Genomic DNA, 24,587 nt, shown 5'->3' with positions numbered 1-24,587 from the left:
ACAGAGTAAAAGTTCTAATATGCAAAGGTATTTTTACCAGAATTTTGAACACCTGGACCATTTAGTCAAGTGTTCTGGTCCTGGCCAGGTATTAACTTGTATTCTGCTGAGGAGAGTTATTTCCCTTTACCATTCACCTTTGATAATTACTTAGTAATCACTGTAAACAATGTATTTGAAAGGTTAATAGAACAAGAGAAGTATGCAAGAATGTTTATTGTATAATACAAAAAGTACTTTCATAGTTATAATGATCAGGTAGACTTGGAAATAATAGCTGAATAAAAACAGGACAAAACTAACTTATCTTTTTAAATGTTCTTCAAAGGCCAAGAGAGGCCAATGTGAGAAGTAGTAATATGGGGTTAAAAAATAGACATTTTGTTAATAGTCTGCATGGTAATAGTGATAAGTGGGGGACAGATAGATACTAGACCAATTATTTTGTTGATGCTAATCATACTATTTTTCTTGATTTTGGGCAACAAAGCTTCATTTATCAATTTATGGATCCTCTAAATTGTTGTATTGTACTCAGGTGACTGTTAAGGCCCTTGGGTCTCTTGTTTCTATCACAGTGTTTTCCCTTTATTTCAAAGTAAAGGGTAGCAATCAATTGTAACAGGCTTTGGGTTGAGGTTTATGACAAATCTCTATGGACCCAACAACAATAAAATATTGATTTTTTTTTTAATTTCAAAGAGGCATTTTTATCAATTGAAGTGGTCAATTTGGCGGTAGCCAGTTCTTAGGGAAAACACTGTTATCAGATACAATTTTAATCATTAATACTTTCATTATAATTCGAGCAGGTGAATTTAAGAAATTAAAAAAAATCAAACAATGTTTTAAAGTTTAGTATATGTACAATTTTCAGGGTTATAAGCTTTGTCCAGTTTATGGTTCCACCATGGTGATAGAGAGTGTGCAGATACGGCAGCGTGGGGCATATGACTTTGAGAGTCACTATGACAACCTTTGTGCCATGCAGGACTCGTGTCCTCTTCCTGCTGTTAAAGCTCACCTGGCACAAGGTGTCCTTGACATAAATGGAGACAGGGTCAGGTTAGTACAAAGAGGTCATGTTTTGTTAACCTTTTCTGAAAGAGCAAGTAGGATAGTAACTTGTAACCTGGTAATGGTAATTTTAAAAGTTTTGAAGTTTCACTGTTTTAAGATAGAACAAAGGTCATGGTATGCATGTTAATTTTGAACATGTTGAAATAAGCATCACTTCATAGAGAGGTTTTTAATTATTTTATCATCCTGAAAATAATTTTTTGTGTGTCCCAATTCTTTCAGAAGAGAATTGTTAACCAAGTTTCTGGTAATGTTTTCATAGAAAATCTGACGTTATGGAAACACAAATATGTTACACACAATACAGTCATGTAGATTTGGAGATTTATACTACAAGGATGATTATGACATAATGATGTTTAAATTTTGTTCAGAGTGAATGACTGGGCTCCAATCTTGAATACAATAAAGATCAACAAAAGTCTGGAGTTTATCGCAATTCGGAGTTACTACACCCCACCATCAGAGGAGAATGGTTAGTGCTTATTGTGTACTGTAAGTCATATGTGACATGTGAAAGATACGAAATAATCTACAGAACTTCTGTACATTAAAATATAAAGTCAGGCAGTTCATGATAAAATTTATCTCCAAAAGTCAAGCTCACAACAGCCATGTTTTCTTGTTCCTACAGAGAAGAAAGCATTAATTGAGAAACGTAAGATGCCCTCCATCAGATCTAAGGAGATCACCTACAGACTGTGTAAGGCACTGAAGGAATGTCTGATGTGTACCCCTACCCTGGCCTGCCTGGAGCTTCAGGGACTGCCCCTCAGGGAACGGGATCTACAGACCCTCATCAAGGTAGGCCACTCTGTCCAAAATTACAAGGAAAAAAAATAGGTCTCTCTCTAAAACTACAAGAATTTCGCTTGGAAATTACACTCAGTAAACATAAAACAGTAAACGTAAAAATAGGTCTCTGTCTAAAATAAGGAGGATATTCCCCTAGGAATGTACACTCAGCAAACATTAAAAGATGTCTCTGTCTAAAATTACAAAGATTTTTCCCTAGGAATGTACACTCAGCAAGCATGAAAAATAGGTCTCTGTCTAAAATAACAGGTTTTTTTCTGAAGGAAAAACCTTGTTCCCAGACAGAGTGACTTAATATCTCCCATTTTCCTAGGGGAAATCTCTGTGAACAAAGTAAACAAAGACATCAATTCAGAATCTGTTTCTGATCACAGCTCCAATCCTCTAAAAACTCTGATGATCAGCAGTGAACAGTTTAAAGGGAAATAACTCTTGAGCTCTTCACAGTGTTTCATCTAGCAAGAAGATAAAAGAGTTTTACTGATACCAACATTGATATTGTTTTTTAGCTCACCTGAGCCGAAGGCTCAAGTGAGCTTTTCTGATCACATTTTGTCCGTCGTCCGTCCGTCCGTCTGTCTGTCCGTCTGTCTATCCGTCCGTCTGTAAACTTTTCACATTTTTGACTTCTCAAGAACCACTGGGCCAATTTTGACCAAACTTGGTACAAAGCATCCTTGGGTGAAGGGGAATTTAAATTGTTAAAATGAAGGGCCAAGTCCCCTCACAAGGGGAGATAATCAAGAGAAGACAAAAATAGGGTGGGGTCATTAAAAAATCTTCTTCTCAAGAACCACAGGGCCAGTAAAGCTGAAACTTATATGGAAGCATCCTGGGGTAGTGTAGATTCTAAATTGTTCAAATCATGACCCCCAGGGGTAGGGCGGGGCCACAATGTGGAATCAATGTTTTAAATAGAAATATATAGGAAAAATCTTTAAAAATCTTCTTCTCAAGAACCACTGGGCCAGAAAAGCTGAAACTTATGTGGAAGCATCCTGGGATAGTGTAGATTCTAAATTGTAAAAATCATGACCCCCGGGAGTAGGGCGGGGCCACAATAGGGAATCCAAGTTTTACATTGAAATATATAGGAAAAATCTTTAAAAATCTTCTTCGCAAGAACCACTGGGCCAGAAAAGCTGAAACTTATGTGGAAGCATCCTGGGGTAGTGTAGATTCTAAATTGTTCAAATCATGACCCCCGGGGGTAGGGCGGGGCCACAATAGGGAATCCAAGTTTTACATTGAAATATATAGGAAAAATCTTTAAAAATCTTCTTCTCAAGAACCACTAGGCCAGAAAAGCTGAAACTTATGTGGAAGCATCCTGGGGTAGTGTAGATTCTAAATTGTTCAAATCATGTCCCCTGAGGGTAGAGCGGGGCCACAATAGGGAATCCAAGTTTTACATTTAAATATATAGGAAAAATATTTAAAAATCTTCTTCTCAAGAACCACTGGGCCAGAAAAGCTGAAACTTATATGGAAGCATCCTGGGGTAGTGTAGATTCTAAATTGTTCAAATCATGGCCCCTGGGGGTAGGGCGGGGCCACAATAGGGAATCCAAGTTTTACATTGAAATATATATAGGAAAAATCTTTAAAAATCTTCTTCTCAAGAACCACTGGGCCAGAAAAGCTGAAACTTATGTGGAAGCATCCTGGGGTAGTGTAGATTCTAAATTGTTCAAATCATGGCCCCTGGGGGTAGGGCGGGGCCACAATAGGAAATACAAGTTTTACATTGAAATATATAGGAAAAATCTTTAAAAATCTTCTTCTCAAGAACCACTGGGCCAGAAAAGCTGAAACTTATGTGGAAGCATCCTGGGGTAGTGTAGATTCTAAATTGTTCAAATCATGACCCAGGGGATAGGGCGGGGCCACAATAGGGGGAATCCCAAGTTTTACATTGAAATATATAGGAAAAATCTTTAAAAATCTTCTCAAGAACCACTGGACCAGAAAAACTGAAACTTATGTGGAAGCATCCTGGGGTAGTGTAGATTCTAAATTGTTCAAATCATGGCCCCTGGGGGGAGGGTGGGGCCACAATAGGTATTACAAGGGGGGAGTCTGGTAATGAACAGCATGGCCAAAGTTACTCAGGTGAGCGATGTGGCCCATGGGCCTCTTGTTTTATTTATTTGATAATATCAGATCAAAGAATATTTGATTTTATAAAACAGGGCCTGGCGAAGAATGAGACAATGCATCACCTCTCTGTGGAATTCTGTAGGATCGGCGACGGGGGGCTAGAAGGTAAAGAGTGCTCATGTACTTAACTTTTACCATGTAACCTCTACATACTTTTATTATGAAAATGTTATTTTATTTATAATATTATAATTGATATGAAAGTTTTAAATGATACCACATTTCTGTTGAGCTGTGTATCAATTTACAAATGGCACAAACCTCTATATCTTCAATGAATTTTTGAATTAAATATATATACATTAACTTCACTTTATGAAAGTTAAGCATTAAACTGAATTTTAATAAAAATGAATGATTATAAGGGGAAGAAAGTCTAGAAAATTTAGCAATGGTAAATTTTGTTTTCTTCATAATTAGGATTGCAAATAACATTTAAACCTTAGGAGACATGTGGGCCCCCATCTTTACAAGTTTTACTAGCCCACATTGAAATTTGGTGCCCACAATTTCTATTCACGATTCTCGATCTTTTCTTATCATAATCTCGGAGAAATATACTTTGCTTTCCACAGTCTTTCATTTCAATTTTTCCTGCGGATTTGGACACCACTTGTTTGAAATTCCATGTTTTCATTCACTTCATGTATTTTGAATTATATGTTTCTATTGTAAAATTACAGAGAGTGTACTTTACTGACTTTAACAGTTCATAACATGAAATATTTTTCCCTATGGTAGTAGCCAAAAAAAAGAAATGTCTTCAACATACTTATTTCAAGAGAAAAATTTATGTCATTGAATATAAGTCTACTAATTGTGAATGATACACAGTGTGCATCTTAATGGGATTTTGACGAAAACCTGCTACCATTGAAACATGAAAGGAAAATTAAATGTTAAACTTAGAGGTACTTTTAAGGAGGCATTTGATTGGCACAGTAAATGCTTTATAGGTAAAAAACAGTGAAAACGAAAGTGCATTTAATAGTGGAAACAAACTATGATCAGGTTCTGGAAAAGGTCCAATAAAATTCTCACTCACCATGTGGGTGATAACAAAAGTTGAAATCATCAAGAGTTAAAAGCCAACAGGCAAAATTACTCGCTTTTGCGAGTGGGCGGGCAATTTGCAGCCATGATAATATTGCTATCAAAAGTTAAGTACTGTGTCTTTAAATTTTTTGTGATAGCATATTTTCATGGGAGTTATTTTTTATTTATAAGTGGGAAGAAATTTTCAGCATTATTATATGTAATCTTTAAAAAAACAAATATATGCAAGAATGAAACTTTTGCAAGCAGACTCTTACATGCAATTACTTGAAATTTTTTGTGAATAAAAAGTGATTTATAGTATGTTGCTGAAATTTTGAATGTAATTCTAGGCTCAAATTTGAATTTTTGGTTAAAATTATAACCTTGGCTTTATAAAATATTTAAATGATTTGAAAAAAAAATAATGTTAATGTGCAAAGGGTCATGTTTTTTGTAAAAAAAAAAAAAAAATCATATTCTTACTGTTAGACTTTTTGAATAAAAATGCAAAGTAAATTACAAAATATTGATCTTAAATTTTCAACATTGGTCTGTTCCATATGTGGACAATTATCAAAGAGACAACATTTTATACATCAGTGAACAGAAATATACAAATAATGACATGTGTCTATTGTAGACAGATAGAGTGACTGATACATGTGTCTATTGTAGACAGATAGAGTGACTGATACATGTGTCTATTGTAGACAGATAGAGTGATTGATACATTTGTCTATTGTACAGTAGACAGATAAAGTGAATGATGTGTCTATTGTAGTTCTGTGTAAAGGAATAAAGAACCAGACGTCCATTAGCTCCATCAACCTGACAGGCTGTAGTCTCTCCAGTAAAGGAGCTGATGCTCTAGCCAAGGTCATCAAGGTAGGTCAAGGCCATTACTAATAGGGTGAAAAAATTGTATAGCACAAGCTCCATGTATACACTGCTATAGCTTGGCATGATATAGTAGGCTTGTTTGATTCTTTCCTCATAAATACAGTTATCATTAGTAGGAACTTGCTTAGTCTGACCTTACTTTCTAACAATTTTTGATTGAGTTAATACTGAATAACATGGTGCAGCCTTGTTTTTAAACAAAGTGTTTATGTGTGTGTGTATATTTTTGTGAAATTCTTCAGTGCAGACATGTTTTATCTAATGAATACTTTACGATTGTGTCTTAAGCAGGATTCATATTTTTTTGACCACAGTTTCAGTAGCACTTAACTTTGTTCACTTCTAAATCATATATAAATTACATGTATATACTTCTCAGAGCTCAGTACTTCTCGACATTATTACTAATTCTATTTCTGTTCAATCCATGAAAGGTTCAAAGAAAATTCGTTCATAGATTTATCATGCTGTAGTAATAAGATTGTAGAGTTATGTCCCTTGAGACATATTAAGCCATGTGTATAATACACGTCAATTGTTCTTTGGCCTGTTATATCTGTGTTATTTAAGGGATTATGACATTGATTTATTCAGAGTTTGAGGAAGTTTATCACATGAAAAGTTTACTTAGGGATTGAGGGAATCATTAGTTTCAGCAGAATTAATAATGAGTTTTCTGTTATATGGCTCTGATTATCAATATTGATATCAATTTAACACAGTAGAAGGGGGAAAAGGTGTTCTGCTATGCACACTTTGCATAGCATAATGATAAAACTTGTTTGTGTTTTACAGCCTGAAAATATTCATAAAACCCTGAAGTATGATGAGATTGTGATGGAATTTTCTTTTCATGTATGAATTAACTACAGCTGAAACCTAGCTGTATGACAAGTTTAAGCTATTCAAGAACTTTGATATTTTCTTACATTTATTTAAAATAATGATCCATTTCTTTGGGCTAGTAGGAATCACTTTTTTGTGTGTGATATTTTTAAATCTGATTTGTAGAACATGAAGTAAGAAAATTATATACTCCATGAACAAATTAGAAAATTAGCTTTGAAAAAAAAAGGATAAAATTTTGAAATTCAAATTTGAATTAAGTATTGAATTCAGGGGTAAAATCTTAACAAGTACAATGAATATGTATAGGGATAACCCTAGCTATCCTGAAATCTTTCTAACTGTTAACATAGAGGTTTTTACTATGTGTTAATCTAGAATAATTTAATTGAACTATTTTGCCTCAATTACCCCCTTTCTATGCAGTATGAAGAACAATAAACACCCCCACCCACCAACAAAAAAACATAAGATCAATTTTTCACTCTGTCATTTAAGCCTCAGTTTTTGTCAAATGTTGTTCCCTACCAGCATGACTATCTACATATCAACATCATTTAAAGCCCAATCCTAGGTATTGACATAAAACCATATACTAGGCATATCATTCTTTTGCACTGAAGTCTAAAACCTCAAATTTTAGATATCTTGATTTCCATATTTCTGCTGATGCTGAAATTGCCTATAACTAACAATAAAACAAGGTTTCTGTACAATTTATAATGCCTTTTTTAGATGTTGTCAAGTCATTAAATGTGACACTTTATTGAAGTTGCTTGAGAAAGAGATAAACTACAGTTAAACCCGTTTGGTATGAACAGGGATATAGCGAATTCATGGATATAGCGAATTTTTCTTGGATCCCCAGCTATATAGATTTAATATTTCTTATACGGATATAATGAATTACGGATATAGCGAAGTAATTTCAAAGGTCTCAGTGACTTCGTTATAACCGAGTTCTTACTGTATTATACTTCATGGCCTTGTCAATAGATTCTTAAGATTAGTACTGCAAACGTGATTATATTGAAGGGTTGAACTTTTGATGATTTCGGTATATTAGAAATATGGTGAGTGGAAACTTTGATGATCAACTCGTATTTAAGGACATATGCAATGTAGTTTGAACTTTACTGTCTTTTTCCCTGGAGTTGAAGAGTTCCAATTCTTAAAGGAACTGTATGCTACATTTTAATGTCTATATATGCTGCTGTACACTTCTTCTAAAACAAGTTTGGATAAATAAAACATCTAGAATATATGTTTAGTATTTTTTGTATATTTTTCTTTTAATTATACAAGAATTTTCATCAATTGATATCTTCTCAAAACCCCTGGTGATACATGCTGACTTTTTGTCTATGAACATCTGATGGCACTTTAATCTTAAATTGAGAATATCTTGAAAAATTATCAGTAGGTAAGGTACGTTGCGTATGTCCTTAATAGTGTTTTTTTTTTTAACAAGAATGTGATAGTTGATGTGTGGAAACTTTGATAATTATTTGTAATTCTTCAATTTCATCAATGTTTCCATGTCATCAAAGTTTCCACTTTTACAGTGGTCGATTGCAATAGCTGACAATATATTAAAAAAGCTGTGCATTACCTTGATTCAACAAATTGTAAATAAAATCGACCAGTGAATCTTGTCGTCAGTGTAAACATAAACAAAAAAGTTTGACAGAAGCATTAATATTAACGTACAATACACCGGGTAGCCATCAGTGTAACACATTCTCCTAGGTCAGTGTAAATTACAACAGCTGAGCTGTATTATTATAATACTCTATACCCCTCTGTCCCAGTACAAATTAACCAAGGGACCATCCCTCCATATCACTGGATAAGGAAAATATTATTTGACAAGCCCATTATTAATTCATTGTCTCATGTGTATAGCAACCTTCCAAATTGAGGCACTTATTGGTATCATTGCTGCAATCCATGTGATAGTTTTCACTAGTATTTTTACATAACTTCTATTGATGGTTTTGCTTTGTAAAGGACTATTAGCTGCCACACGGACCCCAAAGCCTGGGTTAGAACAATATTTGGAACCCCCTTTACATGAAACAGAAATATTTGTAAATATGTCAATAAATAAAAAATGAAAATAAATGTCATGATCATAGAATGAACTTTTTATTTAAGAATTAAAATATAACATGCATAAGTGAATAAATATCAGAATGCTCGAAGCAAGGTTCTGGTATGATTCAGATTTTAAAAGTGGTAACTATGTGTTAAAAAAAATACAATTTTCTATAGACATTCAATAAAATTCCTCAAAGAGAGAGGAGTATTGCAATGAATGGCATCTTGGGAAAAAGAACATTGAACACATTGAACTACATTGACCCCTCCTTTCTTGGTGTCATTATAGTAATACATATATCATATATGAGGAGGACATACCGGAATATTTGCCCAAAGGTAACAGGAAAACCAAATGTTATGTCTAAGGCATAACACTCCAGGGCTTTCCTGTCACCGAGGGGCAAATATTCTGGTATAGCCGCCCTAGAAGCCATGTGTTATATGTAATATTTATAAATTAAATAATTTGATGTATTTCTCAACAGAATGTATATAGAGACAACCTGGACATTTATAGAGCCATATCAGCCTGCATTGTAAATGCCCAGGGACTACTTTAGTGTTTATATATATGTATACAATATATTTTCCTGTTTCTCCATTCTTAATGACATAAAATACATGTACATTTTACGTCACAGATATCCATTGAACTTGAAAAAATATATTAGTTTTAGAACATGTAATAAAGAGATTATTGACTGAATATTAGGAAATATGACCATCCTTGGTCTTTACACAGATGGGAACCTTACAAGCTAAGTCTGGTTTACTGCACAAAAACTTCGGACGGGCATATTTCCTGTTATTCAGTCAATCACCATCTTCGCTAGCCAAGGGTTTCTGATACGCTACTCTCCTCATAAACCCTTGGCATACGGTGCTGACAAATGACGGGATTGTTTTTGTTACGTGATCATGATTCTTACCAGGTACGCACAGATTGCGTCATCGACAGAAATAAAAAGCGTATTTAAAAAAAATTGTTTTTAAAGAATAATTAACAAGAAGGTATTGAGTTATGTTAATTTGTTATTTAAACATGTAAAAATGCAAATCTACATCTTCAGTATAGATTCTTAATCACATATTTTGCACGTAGCTTTAGATATTGGATGATACCGTATAGCTATTCATAGAATGGCATGTTATCTTACGGATCATTGTTTACTTGCGTTTTACATTACCGATATTAAAGAGTCAAGATATATCCCGAACACAAATATCGTCATTTACAAAAAACAATGGCTGATTGATCGAACGATGTTGATCAACTCCAATCATAACTTGGGAAAAAAATCCCAACTTTTTTTAACACCATATGCCAAGGGTTTATGAGGAGAGTAGCGTATCAGAAACCCTTGGCTAGCGAAGATGGTCAATCACATACTAAAAAAGAGCTAGGTTCACTTTTATGCACAAAGTGGCCATGTCCTTATACTAATTCATTGTCTCCTGCTGTCCCATTTCTAACATCAATATAAAGTAGAGACTTAGTGCTTTCATTTCCTATCACAAAGTTTCCTCTGAGATTCAAGGTATTAGAACATAGGGGCAGTGAAATTGCCATGCTCTTAAATTTTGCAGAAAACAGGTGTAATGGAGTATCTCTGGCAAATAATTAAAATAGGAGCACACTCTTTAATCCAAGAAATAAAACATTTCATAATCATCAGAAACTGTTCTTTCTTTATATAATTTCACAGAAGTTGTGCTCTATACGAAATATTGAAAAAAAGCTTAATTATTTTGATTTTGAAGGAATTTTCAGGATATGGAGAAAATGATGTATTTTATGACGTGATAATACATTGAAAATTACATCATTTTCAAAATATATATCTGCATTTACCAAGGGTCCAGCTGATATTTAATGCAATGTCAACTAAAACTGAGCAGTTTTGATTTTTTCAGAAATTCACAGAGAGCCAAAAAAGGCCCTAAGTGAACCTTGCTTTTTCTTTCATCTATAAGATTGTCTGAATCAAAAAAGTTCATAGGACACAAAGCAAAAATGGTTTCATGATATTTTGTATTGCAATCAAATACTTATATTTGCTTAGCATCATTGAATCTCTAACCAGAGCTATTAATATGTAGATTATAAATCATGCCAGGGTGATTAGGAGGGTGTGTTATCTGTTTCTGAAGGCTTTTTCAGCAAGTTTCATAACTGTCTCTTGCATGATCCAGGGTATATAGTGATACTTACATTTGAGACATAATGGGAAAACTTATTCAACAAAAATGTTTTATAAGTAAATGAAAGCATTGATACAGTGAAAACTGTCTAATCTGACACCTGTGAATTTGTTTCACTGTGAATTCCAACCTTTATTTCCATTCCAATTTTTCTAGTTTCAATATTCTTTACACAGTGTAATCTGACACCCTGTCTATTCCAATTTGTCTCCCAGTGCATGTCTGATTAGACAGGTTTCACTGTATCATAAAACATTACAGTAGTTTATGAGACATGGGAAGTAAAAATAGTGTAATTGTTTAATGCTGAAAAAGTAAAAAGGTACTGTAACTGTTATTAATAACATTGCTAAATTAGTCTCTATGTGAATAGCCTAAGATTAAAAATAGAAAAAAGCTGTTCTTTGCAGGACTTGTACATGTTCTCCCTCCATGCAAACTATTACCTTGCCCCTTTTGGGGGAAATAGGGCTTTAGAAAGTAAAAATTACAACTACTACAGTAAAACCAACAAATTCAGAAAAGTGTGCATGTATTAATACCTTAAAGAGGAGCTAAATCTGTATTAAATGTTGACAAAATTCAATTTATAATATAGGAGAAACAGTTGTTGGTTATACAAACTAGTGTGAATTTTAACAGAATAAAGCATCCATGTATGTGAAATGGAAATGGTTGCGTTTTTGTTAAAAAGACATAAAATTTAATCACTATCTTCCTGAGATATTATCCCCTTCAGTGGAAAAACGTACATCTGTTCTGTCTGTGAGTCTGTCTGTTTTATAGACTCTGTAATCCTGTTTGTCTGTTCACATAACTGGCACATTAAATTACCACTACATTTGTGGTTATTAACATCCTGCTGGAGCTCTTTGTTGCAGTCTTTTTGGCATGATAGGGGAGTGTAAGATGTTTTAATTCCCTCACAAGTCTCGGACTTTGTAGGTAAGTTCTGCAGTTGTTGGTATTCTTGGCAGGTATCAAAACTCACAGGCAAACTTGTGGACTGTTTCAGTGTGCTATTTTTAGCTAACAAAGCCTCATACTGACCCAGATCCTGTTGACTCGACTCACTGAAACTTTGTCTCACATCAGTGATCTCCAAAGTGAAACTCCCAAAATCATCTGAAATGTCTGTCTGGATATCCTCCAGTTCCAGATCCAGATCAGCATGCAGATCCGACTTCTGGAGGAGAAACACAGAATTTTTCTTCTTACAAAACACAATCACTGCTGCTGTCAGAGTCAGGGTTATGAACACAAAAATTCCCATCAAGGCAATTACTGTGGCTCGTTGAGTTTTATGGTGCAGTGAATCAGGATCATTTGGTATTTCTGGTTGAGACAAAAGATAACCAGGTGTCATATTGAGGCTATTGTTTGTGCTGGTGATATTATAGAAAGGAGGGTGGGCGCTCTGTCCTGATTCTCTTGTAGAGAAGTAAGCCATTAAATTCAGTAAAACCATCAAGCTGTAAAGCCCAAATTTTTCAACCCCTCCATTTCAATTTCCTCCCATTTCCGAAGATTTTTTTCCAACTGAGAACTGCGGGGATCTGCCATCTTGTCCAGGTATTGAATTGCTTGCCGCCAATTTATCTTCCATTTGTGAAAATAAACAAGTGATCACTTTTACTGGATCTTGCTTTTTCCATTGATTTTTACTGCGGAGGGTTTTTTATACAGACCAGTAATTGGTTGTCTGTCCTCTGCCTCACACTTCAAACTTATGAATATCTTCAAAAGAACAGTTGTGAGAGACCCTTGCTGTCATGTAGAGAAATACCTGTAATAAAAACAGAAATCAATGCCATTAAGTGGTACATAAAACAAACCAGAGACACCAATGTAACCTGTAATAGAGAGGATAAGTCACTTTAATGTGACCTCTGATATTTAAAGTTAAAATAATTTACTTTAATCATTATGTGACCTGTAATATTGTAAAGTTAGGATACATAATTCTAAAACTTTAAAATCATTTCCCAGTGAACATTAAATTGAAATCAATTTAATCCAAGCTTAGTGCTGTAAAATTAAAATCCCACACTTTAATCATTCATAATTAATAAACAAAGAATCTGCATTGCATTCAGTATCAATTATGTTAGGTAATGTTATGTAACTTGTCAACACTCACGTAATTTACCTCCTTAAAGTGCACAGAGAAGACAAAGATTTTTGTAATTAAGCTTGTTGCATGTTGATTGGCTATAGGAAATCAAAGACGGATATAGAGATAAATCTGACGGGAGTTAGGACAGAGACAATCCATTGGTCGCATTAGATTCAGTGTAATTTTTAACTGATGAATAATTCATGAATGAAATTACGTCAAAATCAAAGGCAGTTTGATTAGAGTTATTTGTTACTTTTTGGAGGGAGTTAAGAGTTTTTGTGTGTTAGACTATTAGTCATTCCAATATCGATATTTCTCTGTATTCTCTATAAGTTTTGGTTTAGATCTGTTAAATGTGTCCAGTAAATGGTAGCAATACTCCATACTTCAGAATTTATAGACAAATTGAACTTGATATGCTTTGAATGAAGAACAATTACAGTTCAGCCCTTCTCTTTGAATCTAGTTTGTGTAAATTTAAATTTTCTCTTTTGAAAGTTTTTAGGGCTTTAAAAGGTGATATGGTAATGTTTCAAATTAATACTACAAAAAGAAATAACTAATGATATACTGATATATGAATGATATCGATTATCAGCATTATAAACCTGCCGATTTCCATGATTAGTGCCAATTACTTATGGTCAGTCATCAAATATATATTAACTGCATGTTACACACAGCTCAATCAAGGTTCAAAATGGTCTACCGACTTGTTATTTATGAATAATGGTAAAATAGGTAGCAAAACCAGGCAGTGGGCTGGGATTTGATGATCATTAAAAGAAATTGTTTTCTTTGACCATGCTTTATCATTACAATGGTTTCAGATTATGTTTATGATAAATGTTGATAGGTATTTTAAAATAGAAATATGAAATGTGATGTTAATATGCATTGTTAAGCATTGAAATAATACAAACTTCAAGGTTTATAGGTTTATTGTCACAGGTATTGAAACTGCAGGTATAAAATGTCCTTCTGATGGTCTCTCAGCCCTACATGTATTTTACAACTGGGTAATAAAGAATCAACCAATATAACTATAATAAATATTTTCTACAATTAAAAAATATCAGTGCAATGCAAAATCCCGGGTATTCATCTTCTGGAAATTCTGGTCAGAAAAGTAACCAGTCACTGTTCTCCATCATTTGAAATTTTACTGTGTTGCAGCGTAAGCGAAACACTATTATTTGCGATTGTACATATTAAGAACAAATAAACTGATGGCTATTGAAAATAATTTGAATGTCTCTAATATATAATAATGTACAGTGTACATACCATAACACAATCTCACTTTAAACCCCCCCTCCCCCCCCCCCCCCCCACACACTCACACAACTGAAAAAAGTAAGTACAATTTTTAAAGAAAAAAATTATATTACAGTGTATATTCTTGTAACACTTTCTACAAGTTGTACGTGTATATTAAACCTTGATATTTTTGTATATAACTTTATATTTTACAAATGTACTGAAGAGCAGAGGAAATTCTGGTTGATACAATGGACCTACTTATCATCTTTAAAAGAAATTTGCATTGATTTTTGTCAGTTGATCAAATTACCAGTTAGCTTTTGAATTAAAAAAAAAAAAGAAACTTTAAAATAGTGAAATACTTTCAGGGGGTACTTTTAAATTCTTCAACAATTGAATATTTACATCATTTAAATGATTATGGGACAATAATGTTTGACTCACAGCGCCAACATAATACTAGCGGAGACATGGTTCTGAAATAAAGAAATACTATTATATTTGATTAATTTTTAAATGTTTAAATAATATTCAAAAATGCAACTAACAATTTTACGGTTACATAGAAGTGTGAAAACAAATAATTTGTCTTTACTTAAGGTGAAGCAAGACAATATGTCTTAATTGAGAGATAACTGAGTGCTTAAAATTTTTTACTGTGTCGCACACATAAAATCTGAATCGTTACTGTGTTGGGAAAAATTTCACTGTGTCGGGCCCGACACAGTAAAACATCTCATGGAGAACCCTGACCAGTCATGTATTTTTCAGGGATTTTCCTTTCTTAAGGACCCTCTATACACTAGAGGAAAATATTTTTTGGACATTGAGAAAATTATAGTGTGTAAAGGTGTAAGTATTAAGAGGCAGTCCACCGAAAAACCAGGCAATGGGTGGCACATCGCATGTCATGGATTTTAATTATTTTTTGCATGTAGACTTATTAAAGCAAGTGTTTACACATGACAACATTAAAAAAATTTTAGTGCTCCTCTAGCCCTATTTTTGGTAAATGCTTAATTTTAAGTGCAAAAAGGTCAACATAAGGGTAAAAAAAATTACTACGTTTTTATTTTGTTTTATATGTAACAGATACTCAAAAGCTGGATGTGTGGATGAATATTATTTATAGCATAGACTCTTATCTTTTATTTTATTAATGAATAAGACTCCAATTTATACTTCTTTAGAAAAAATTATATGGTCCAAATTTGAGTTAAGCAAGTAACTTTTTGAATTCAGTATCCAATTTTCATTACGTTATAAAACCCAATACATTACAAGGACAGATTTTTTTTCTTATGTTATTATGAATACAAAGTACAAACTTTTGAATCACTCAATAAAATCAGTGGGAACAGGTATATTGAAAGAAATAAAAGGAGTCAAATTTACCTTTTTTTTTTTTTTTTTTATAATTTTCCCAAATGAAACCGATCCCGACCGGAATTATATAAAGAAAAAAATACTATAATTGTAATGTTAAATTTGGCTCTTTTGTTGTAATATGAGTAAAAACTTACTTGATTTATTTTTTTTAACATGTTATATAGGTGGCAGGTGCCTTTAGTTTGATAACTTTGTTAATTTTTCATTATTTTCCATCGGATCGGGATCGGTTTTTACTGTAAATTTAGAAACATTTCCTAAATTTGGCTCTTCATTTTAATTTATCAGAAAAATATGCTTGTCTTTTATTTCTTTTCAGTCAGTTAACTGTTTTTAAATGAGTGTAACCATAGATTCAAATTTATATATTATTTAAATTACTAATGTCTTTTACGTACATGAAGATTACATGTAAAACATCTGATTGAATTCTTAATAGATACTCGGTATTTAAAAAAAAAAGTATTTGTACATGCATTATGCAACAAATGAGAGCAGACAGCTTTCTAGCTTTATTATTTATCTTATTTCCAAGTAAAATTTCTTTTTTTTTTATTTCCTCAGGAATTAAAGAGTAAATTCTATCAGTGGCGAAATTAAACTTGCCTAAATACAGGAAATATTTTTATGTGTACAGTCTCAACTTTATCCAAGTTTTTTCTTACCTGTCATCTGTAAAGCCTTTTCCTCTTTTACAAAATTTTATTTTATATAAATAAGAAAATAAGTTCTTTCATATATAGTATCATTATTCAAGAGCCGATAAATCGCAAGCAAAAAGCAGGGGGGGGGGGGGGGTGTCATGACATCATTATTTATAAAAATTGGTTTCATGAACGTGAAAACATTTTAGAATTGGCCTACATAGTCACATGTTTAAACTCCATATTAAATGTGAGTGTGTGATTGTTTCAATCGCCAAATTAAAAAAATAAATAAGTAAAAGAAAAAAAAAGAAATGTTTCACTAAACCATCTTCCGTTTTAGAGCCAAATTATAGTGGGGAGTTCAGCAGTAGTTTAACTCAATAAATATATTTTTATAACTTATTTTTTAGGGTTTTTTTTTCATTTTTAATCGTACTTCGGATTGTTTATTTTGATTTGACTGCATAGATTAATATATTTAAGTTTTTACAAATATCATGAAGTAAACATCTCAACTTCGTTGAATTAAGTGTTGCGTAAATCTAAAACATTCATCATTGATTCCCAATTCTATAAGAAATGTTCATGATAAACACTTCATTAATTATTTTTACGCATATCCTAGTAAATCAGTTGAAAATTATTAGTTCTCAGACATGTATAAAATTACTTATCAAAACGTCATCTAGCTGAGACGCCGCCCGTGTATAAAATACATTTTGATATTAAAATATTATTTAACATTTAGAATAATGCACTCTGAAGAGTAATTAAACAGAAAAAGAGAAATAATTTTTTTTAAAAATCTTTTTCTTTATACTTTTACGCAAAGAATTTACAAACTTCTCTGGAAACTTGTAACTATTTCATTGTGACGCAATATTAGTCAGGTATATGACGTCACTGATACATCAATGGAAACGTGGATTCAACCTGAATAATAGAGCCAATTTTAATCTAAATATTACGTCTGGAGGCGAAAATGAATTATATTTTGAAAATAAATTATTTAGTTTTTTGTTTAATTATTTTCTTTGGTGTATCGATTCTAAATATTTCACTAGGATTCCGATAAAAAGGTGTTGAGCAGATTTACCGATGCCACGGGAGATAACTCTTGCATCACAAAATTTCATAAAAACGTCCTTATATTTTGCCAGAAAACTACTATCAAAAGTGTTTTTCCCACCGATTTTATTTTTTAAACAAAAAGTTGAAATATTTCTAGATTTAGTTAAGTGTGAATTATAGTCCTGTTAAAAATGTATTAGAAATTACAGTTCTTTGTTTCTGACCTACATTCAATGGTTTATATAGGGGCATTCAAAAACACAAAACACAAGGATATTTTACTAAATAAGCAATTATCAAACAAATCTTCAATTACATTATTCCTTTTGGGCTACATTGATATTGTTTTTAATAAAATATCAAATATTCCTCACATTCGATGTGCCGCCTATTAATACAATACTGCCTGGTTTTTCGGTGGACTGCCTCTTAAGCTTATCTATCACATTTTCAACATAGGGTGCCTTGCATTTACCCCCAAGAAAAATGTTCAAAGACAATGAAGTTCTGATGAACATAAATCACTGTTGTTTACTTAAGTGGGCTAAAATATCTGCAAATGAAGTGTTCTATCTAATCATCCTGGCCTATTAAAGTGTTATGAATGCTTGATTTGATCACAAATTAAGTAATAAATTGTACATTTCAATTTATTTTATTCTTGATCAAAGGGCAGATCACTCTATTTGCATAAAAATACCACAAAATCAGAACTCTCTAGTGTGCAGTGTATAGAGGGCTCTTAAAATCTTATTCTAATGATTCCAAAGAAGAAAACCCAACATTGTACATAAACCAAGAAAATGTTGATTAGGGACCCACCTAAATTTACTGGAAAATATTGTAAATGGTGAAATGTACCAGCCAATTTAAAACCATTGCTGAAAATTATAACATTACCAGTTTAATAAGGAAGTTAGTGAAGTGAAAAATCAGTATTCGTTCAAGATCAATTTCAAGTCATGTTGTTGGGAACTGAATTTCACCTAATAAGATGATTTTGAGATCATTTTTTTACCCAACATGAATTCTGAATAGCATTTACCAAGCCATGTATGAGAAGATTAATATTGGATGTGAGAAGTAAAGAACTAGAGAGGAAAATTGTTACAAAGTGACCTGTGGCAAATCTCTAAAGTAAAAATTGAATTCAATAATTTACTGGAAACTGTAATTGTGAGGTTGACTTCACTTAATCGTATCACTGATGACTACAAAATAGTGCTCTATCATAAATAGTCTGGATTGAGGTCTGATCACAAGCCTAATGAAATCTCCAGCAAGTTTTATCTCCTAGGGATGGAATAGAATCGTAATGCTCCAGTAAACAACTTGACCAGGAATAGTTACAGAATGGGAGACTGTTAAATTAGATCTCCTTCTGTGGGATGGTATTCTAACTTCAACACAGGAGACCATTTTCTTCTATTGAAGAGGACATCTTTGCATGTATATCAAGAAATCTTCATTAATAAACACCATTTTTCAATTGGTTTTTTTTTATAAATCAGAAATATGACCTCTTGTGAGATAATTATAAAGGAATTTCATCAACATAATTTTTAAATGTGTTGGATTGAAAACATTTTTTTATGTCACCTTGCTATCTGTTTCAATTAAGGTCTTGCATAAAATTTTCAACTTTTACTATGAAGAACCACTGGGCAAATTTCATCTATACTTGCATCCTAGATTTATTCTAAATCAAATTTGGGAGACATTTTTAGCTCACCTGAGCCGAAGGCTCAAGTGAGCTTTTCTGATCACATATTGTATGTAGTCCGTCTGTCTGTCCGTCTGTAAACTTCTCACATTTTCGATTTCTTCTCCAGAACCACTGGGCCAATTTCAACCAAACTTGCCATAAAGTATCCTTGGGTAAAGGGGATTCAAGTTTGTTCAAATGAAGGGCCACGCCTTCTTCCAAGGGGAGATAATTATGAATTCGTGAAAAATTAATGGCATAATTAAAAAATCTTCTCAAGAACCACTGTGCTTGAAAATATGAAACTTATGTGGAAGCATCCTCAGGTAGTGTAGATTCAAGTTTATTCAAATCATGACCCCTTGGGGTAGGGTGGGGCCACAATGGGCGATCAAAGTTTTACATAGGAATATATAGGAAAAATGTTTAAAAATCTTCTTCTCAAGAACAGTAAAGCCATGATTGGTCATATTTACATGGAAGCATCCTCAGATACAAGCACAAACATTCAAGTTTGTTCAAATCATGACCCCTGGGGGTCTGGCGGGGCCACTATGGGCGATCAATGTTTTACATAGGAATATATAGGAAAAATCTTTAAAAATCTTCTTTTCAAGAACAGCAAAGCCATGATTGGTCATATTTACATGGAAGCATCCTCAGGTAGTGTAGATTCAAGTTTGTTCAAATCATGACCCCCGGGGGTCGGGTGGGGCCACAATGGGCGATCAAAGTTTTACATAGGAATGTATAGAAAAAATCTTTAAAAATCTTCTTCTCAAGAAGCAAACCATGATTGGTCATATTTAAATGGAAGCATCCTCAGGTAATGTAGATTCAAATTTGTTCAATTCATTAATACTTAATGTATAACTAAGATGAGCAAGCAGCTCTTACTGTTCAAGTGAGTGTGAATATCCATGGTATTCAAAATATCGATGTTGTGAGATTCTGAAGTACAAGCCTGTATGTGTAGTAATTTCTTAATGAGAATTTCTATAGACTATCATTTAGCCTTAGAGCTCTCCTTCTGTGAGATTTTGTTCACCTAAGGTGGGCTGTAATTGTTTTTTCTGTTCCCCGTAAAGAAGAGAGAGATATTGAGGCAGCATTGATCTGTGTACACTGCCTTCTACATTGATCTGTTGATTTTATGCTAATTCCCTCATCAGAGTGATTTGTCAGGCTCAGTCCCCACAGAGACCCTCAGCCAAAATCTCATCACATCAGAGAAAAACACCTCATCAATTTATACCATTAATCTTAGATGATTGAAAACTTTGGAAGTATTGAACAGGGGATCAGAAAAAGCATCCAACATTGAAGCTACAACACATTACTAGTATGTTTATCATCTACATTAATTGTATAATAGAGAGGGGTATATAGATGTCCCCAGGGAGGACCAGGGGGTGGGGTTCACTTCCTGTATATGGTAAAATATAGAGGGTCTAAAATGAGTCAAGTATATACATATCATTGAATGTAAATATCCAATAGCTTTGTAGACTTTTTGTTGGTATGATTGAATGATAGCCAGGGGATTTGCATCAAGTTGGCAGTATTTCAACCATTTTTCAATGAATGTCTTTTTAGCTCTTCAAAGCCAAAGGCTCAAAGAGCTAATGCTATGGCCATTTGTGCGGTGTGCGTAAACTTTTTAGAATATGGGCCATAACTCAAGAACCCCTTGGCCAATTATTGTCAAATTTGTCACAGGGTATCCTTGGCCCAAGGACTCCCGTTTATACTGGTTGTGACCCTTTAACAAGGGAAGATAATTAGGAAAATAGAAACAAAAGTACTGGTTGCTAAAAAATCTTCTTTTCAAGAACCACAGGGCAGATTTTCACCAAACTTACACAAAAGGATGAGGATATGTTGAAGGTTAAAAATTGTTCAAGGCATCACCCTGGGGCAAAGGGCGTGGTCTCAAGGTCACTTCAGAGTTGACCAAAAATTACATTTTATTAAAATGTTGATATTTTGCTTACTATAAGGACTAGGATCATCAAATATTGTCAGTTGATGCATCTAAGGACCTCATATCGTTGACTCAAAAGTAGGTCACGGTGACCTACCTTTGAAATTTTGGGGCCATTTTTTTTCAAAATGATTAAGAGGCATATTTTGAACAATTTAAGGCCTATGATCATCAAACTTTGTCAGTTGATGTATCTTGGGTTCTCGAAGTACGTCGACTAAAAAGTAGGTCACCTTGACCTACTTTTTGAATTTTATGGCTAATCTTTTTCAAAACAATTAAGGTCATTAATTTGAATACTGAGAGGTTTAGAATCATTAAATCTTGTAAGATGATGCATCTTGGGGCCATAAAACATATTTATTAAAAAGTAGGTCACCGTGACCTACTTTTTGAACTTTGCAGGCATTCGATTTCAAAGCGTTTTAGAAGCATAATTTGGACATTTTAAGGCTTAATATGATCATAAAACTTAGTAAGTTGATGCATCTTGGGTCCTCGAAAAACGTCAACTGAAAAGTAGGTCACTGTGACCTACTTTTCAATTTATATGACTATAATTAAATATTTCGGGTACTAACTTGCTTAGAATCATCAAACTTTGTCAGTTGATGCATCTTGGGTCTTCGGAGTAGGTCGACTGAAAAGTAGGTCACCTTGACCTACTTTTGAAAATTTATGGCTTTAATTAAATATTTCGGGCACTAATTGGCTTAGAATCATCAAACTTTGTCAGTTGATGCATCTTGGGTCCTCGGAGTACAACAAATGAAAAGTAGGTCACCCTGACCGAATTTCGAAAATTTTATGGCTGTATTTAATATTTTCAAGTACTATTTGGCTTAGAATCATCAAACTTTGTCAGTTGATGCATCTTGGGTCTGCAGAGTTAGTCGACTGATATGGAGGTCATTGTGACCTATTTTTGAAATTTTATGGCTTTATTTAAATATACCAGGTACTTATTGGCTTAGAATCATCAAACTTTGTCAGTTGATGCATCTTTGGTCCTCAAAATATGTCATCTGAAAAGTAGGTCACTGTAACCTACTTTTGCAATTTTATGGTTATAATTTTAAAAAATATTTTAGGTATTAAATGGCTTAGAATCATCAAACTTAGTTGATGCATCTTGGGTCCTCAGAGAATGATAAGTGATAAGTAGGTCATCATGACCTACTCCCAGGTACTAATTGGCTTAGAATCATCCTGGGTTCTCAGGGTGTTTTATTTAAAATGTAGGTCATGATGACCTACCTTTGGAATTTCAAGGCTATATCTAAATATACAGGATACTTAGAGGCTTCAAATAGAAGTGATAGGTTGTAAAGTTTATCAGAAGAGCGATTCAAGGCCCTTGGGCCTCTTGTTTGAAAATAATTTTAAATGGTTTTGATTTATAGATACCAATAATTGATAAGATCCAGAATCTTGATTGATTGTTTAAGTTTTACATCCATTGCACAGTTGTTTCCCTCATAGTGAGAGGGCACCAGATGCCAGTGAAGGGCTTCAAATTTAGACCTGCACTCAGTTCTCAGGGCCATTAAGCAGAGAGGATTCTTTAGCTTAATTGCCAGAGCCTGACATGAAAGGGGGAAAGGTTTTTTGAGGTCTCATCCAAAAGACCCACTACTTTCACTCAAAGTGTTGCGTGTTAGACAAAGGAACAGTACGATTTCTTTTTTATTGACTTAAGTTTGTTGTGGCCAGGGTGCGAAACCACAACCTACTGACTGAGCTACTACCTTGAGGATTCAAAATCTTTATTGATTAACAAATTACATACACTAATTATAAGTCACATATAACCAGAATATATCAAATATTAGCACTATATAATATTTCTTTTTTCTATTAGTAAAATATTTCTTGAAGATTTTTAGCAGAAGATTTAAAAATTATTAACAAATATTGTTTTTCAAATTCACAAATAATTTTTTATTAGAAAAAGTAAAATGTCTCTCTGACTCTTCTTTGCATGTTTTATTAATTTTTATATTGTGTGTTGATTATAAGCAAGTTTTAAGTTCCAAAATGTCTTCTTCACAAACAAAACAATTTTCTCCATTTTCCCTGAAAAAATACCCCCCCCCCCCTTTCAAAAAAATAATATGAAATAATTATGACCTTATATTGGTCTTGTAATGCTGAAATTATATGTCAAAAGAGAAGCTTTAAACATCCATTAAATAAACTGTTGGTGTGTTTGCAAAAGGAAAATATTAAAAATTCTATTTCCACGGAGACTTTTCATGGTCTCATCTGGCATCATTTTGGCAAATTTAGCAAAAAAAATGTTGGGCCTTTTGAAGGTGCTTTAGCAATGTCTGTGATGTTAATGAACTGTAAATCAACAACAATCAATGGATACTCCTCAAACTTTTTCAGACTTTTGTTATTGGATTTGCTCTACTGATGCTCCATGAAAGCCTTTAAATGTGGCCAAAGAATTTCTCTATGGTTTTACTTTTCAGATGGTATTATATGGCATCTAATAAGACCTGTATGATTTGTGAGCCATTCCAGGATTTTTCTTGGACAAACAACATGCTTAATGTGTCTTAATGAGATCTTCTCACACAAGCTGTGCTTGATTTCTATAAATACTTACACAATTTTCAGATATTCTAGGACTATAATTTACCACTGGGATGGTTTTTCTTGACTATTATTTTTGGGCCTTGGAGTTCTTTGTCATGCAGACTGGAGTCAGTGAGGTCTTTCATAACATGTAATTCAAAGAATTTCCTTGATTTATAAGTTTGGCTTATGCATTGCAAAGTGGCTTTTAAATTTTTTTCTTTCTTTTTCTTCTTCTTCTTTTTTTTTTTTTTGGCAATCTTATATTACAGTCTTCAGAGAGCACACTTCTGAGGACTTGGTTTTCAGACTGTTTTACTCCACAGCAATTTCAAATAAGAACCATTTTTAATGGGCTTAATTAATGAGGCTATCACACAGCTTCTGACAGGACCACAATGCAGACCCAACAGTAGCAAAATATATACCAGGATGTAGAAATACACATTAGGTATAATGTAGAAGCATTGGTTGCAAAAGCAATCATCACTAGCAAAAGTTTAAAACAATGATGTCTACATGGAATAAGAAATACAGGTAAAATCCAAATTAATGTGTGTTTGCAATTTAAAATGACTAACATGTTTAACAAATGTTAAACATATGAATTTCTGTTGTGTAATTACCGTATACTACAAACATAATTGTGTTCATCATATTGAACATTCATTTGATTTTCAG

General features: G+C 33.2%; 2 protein-coding genes across 2 annotated transcripts in view; one reads left to right on the top strand and one right to left on the bottom strand.

The window, feature by feature from the left end:
• Positions 1-883: 883 nt before the first annotated feature.
• LOC133193478 (centrosomal protein of 78 kDa-like) overlaps positions 884-24,587 on the top strand; it is a 45,315-nt gene continuing 21,611 nt past the window's right edge. The window contains exons 1-5 of the mRNA XM_061329443.1: positions 884-1,065; positions 1,455-1,555; positions 1,715-1,884; positions 4,089-4,161; positions 5,876-5,979. Coding sequence (XP_061185427.1) covers positions 911-1,065; positions 1,455-1,555; positions 1,715-1,884; positions 4,089-4,161; positions 5,876-5,979 — 603 coding nt within the window. The 5' untranslated portion in view covers positions 884-910. The remainder of the gene's footprint in view (positions 1,066-1,454; positions 1,556-1,714; positions 1,885-4,088; positions 4,162-5,875; positions 5,980-24,587) is intronic.
• LOC133193353 (uncharacterized) lies at positions 11,676-12,918 on the bottom strand. The gene has a single exon (XM_061329294.1). The coding sequence runs from the start codon at positions 12,611-12,613 to the stop codon at positions 11,849-11,851; it is 765 nt and encodes a 254-aa protein (XP_061185278.1). The 5' UTR covers positions 12,614-12,918; the 3' UTR covers positions 11,676-11,848.

This window comes from Saccostrea echinata, unplaced genomic scaffold (genome assembly GCF_033153115.1).
Source record: "Saccostrea echinata isolate AGI-Se365-2 ecotype Australia unplaced genomic scaffold, CSIRO_AGI_Sech_v1 ptg000027l, whole genome shotgun sequence".
Classification (NCBI taxonomy): domain Eukaryota; kingdom Metazoa; phylum Mollusca; class Bivalvia; order Ostreida; family Ostreidae; genus Saccostrea; species Saccostrea echinata.
Note: the sequence above shows the minus strand (reverse complement) of the source record. Positions and strands in the feature narration are given on the sequence as shown.

What these genes read in the sequence shown, in the direction of transcription:
- LOC133193353 (XM_061329294.1), bottom strand. Translation starts at nt 12,613, where the DNA reads ATGGTTTTACTGAATTTAATGGCTTACTTCTCTACAAGAGAATCAGGA.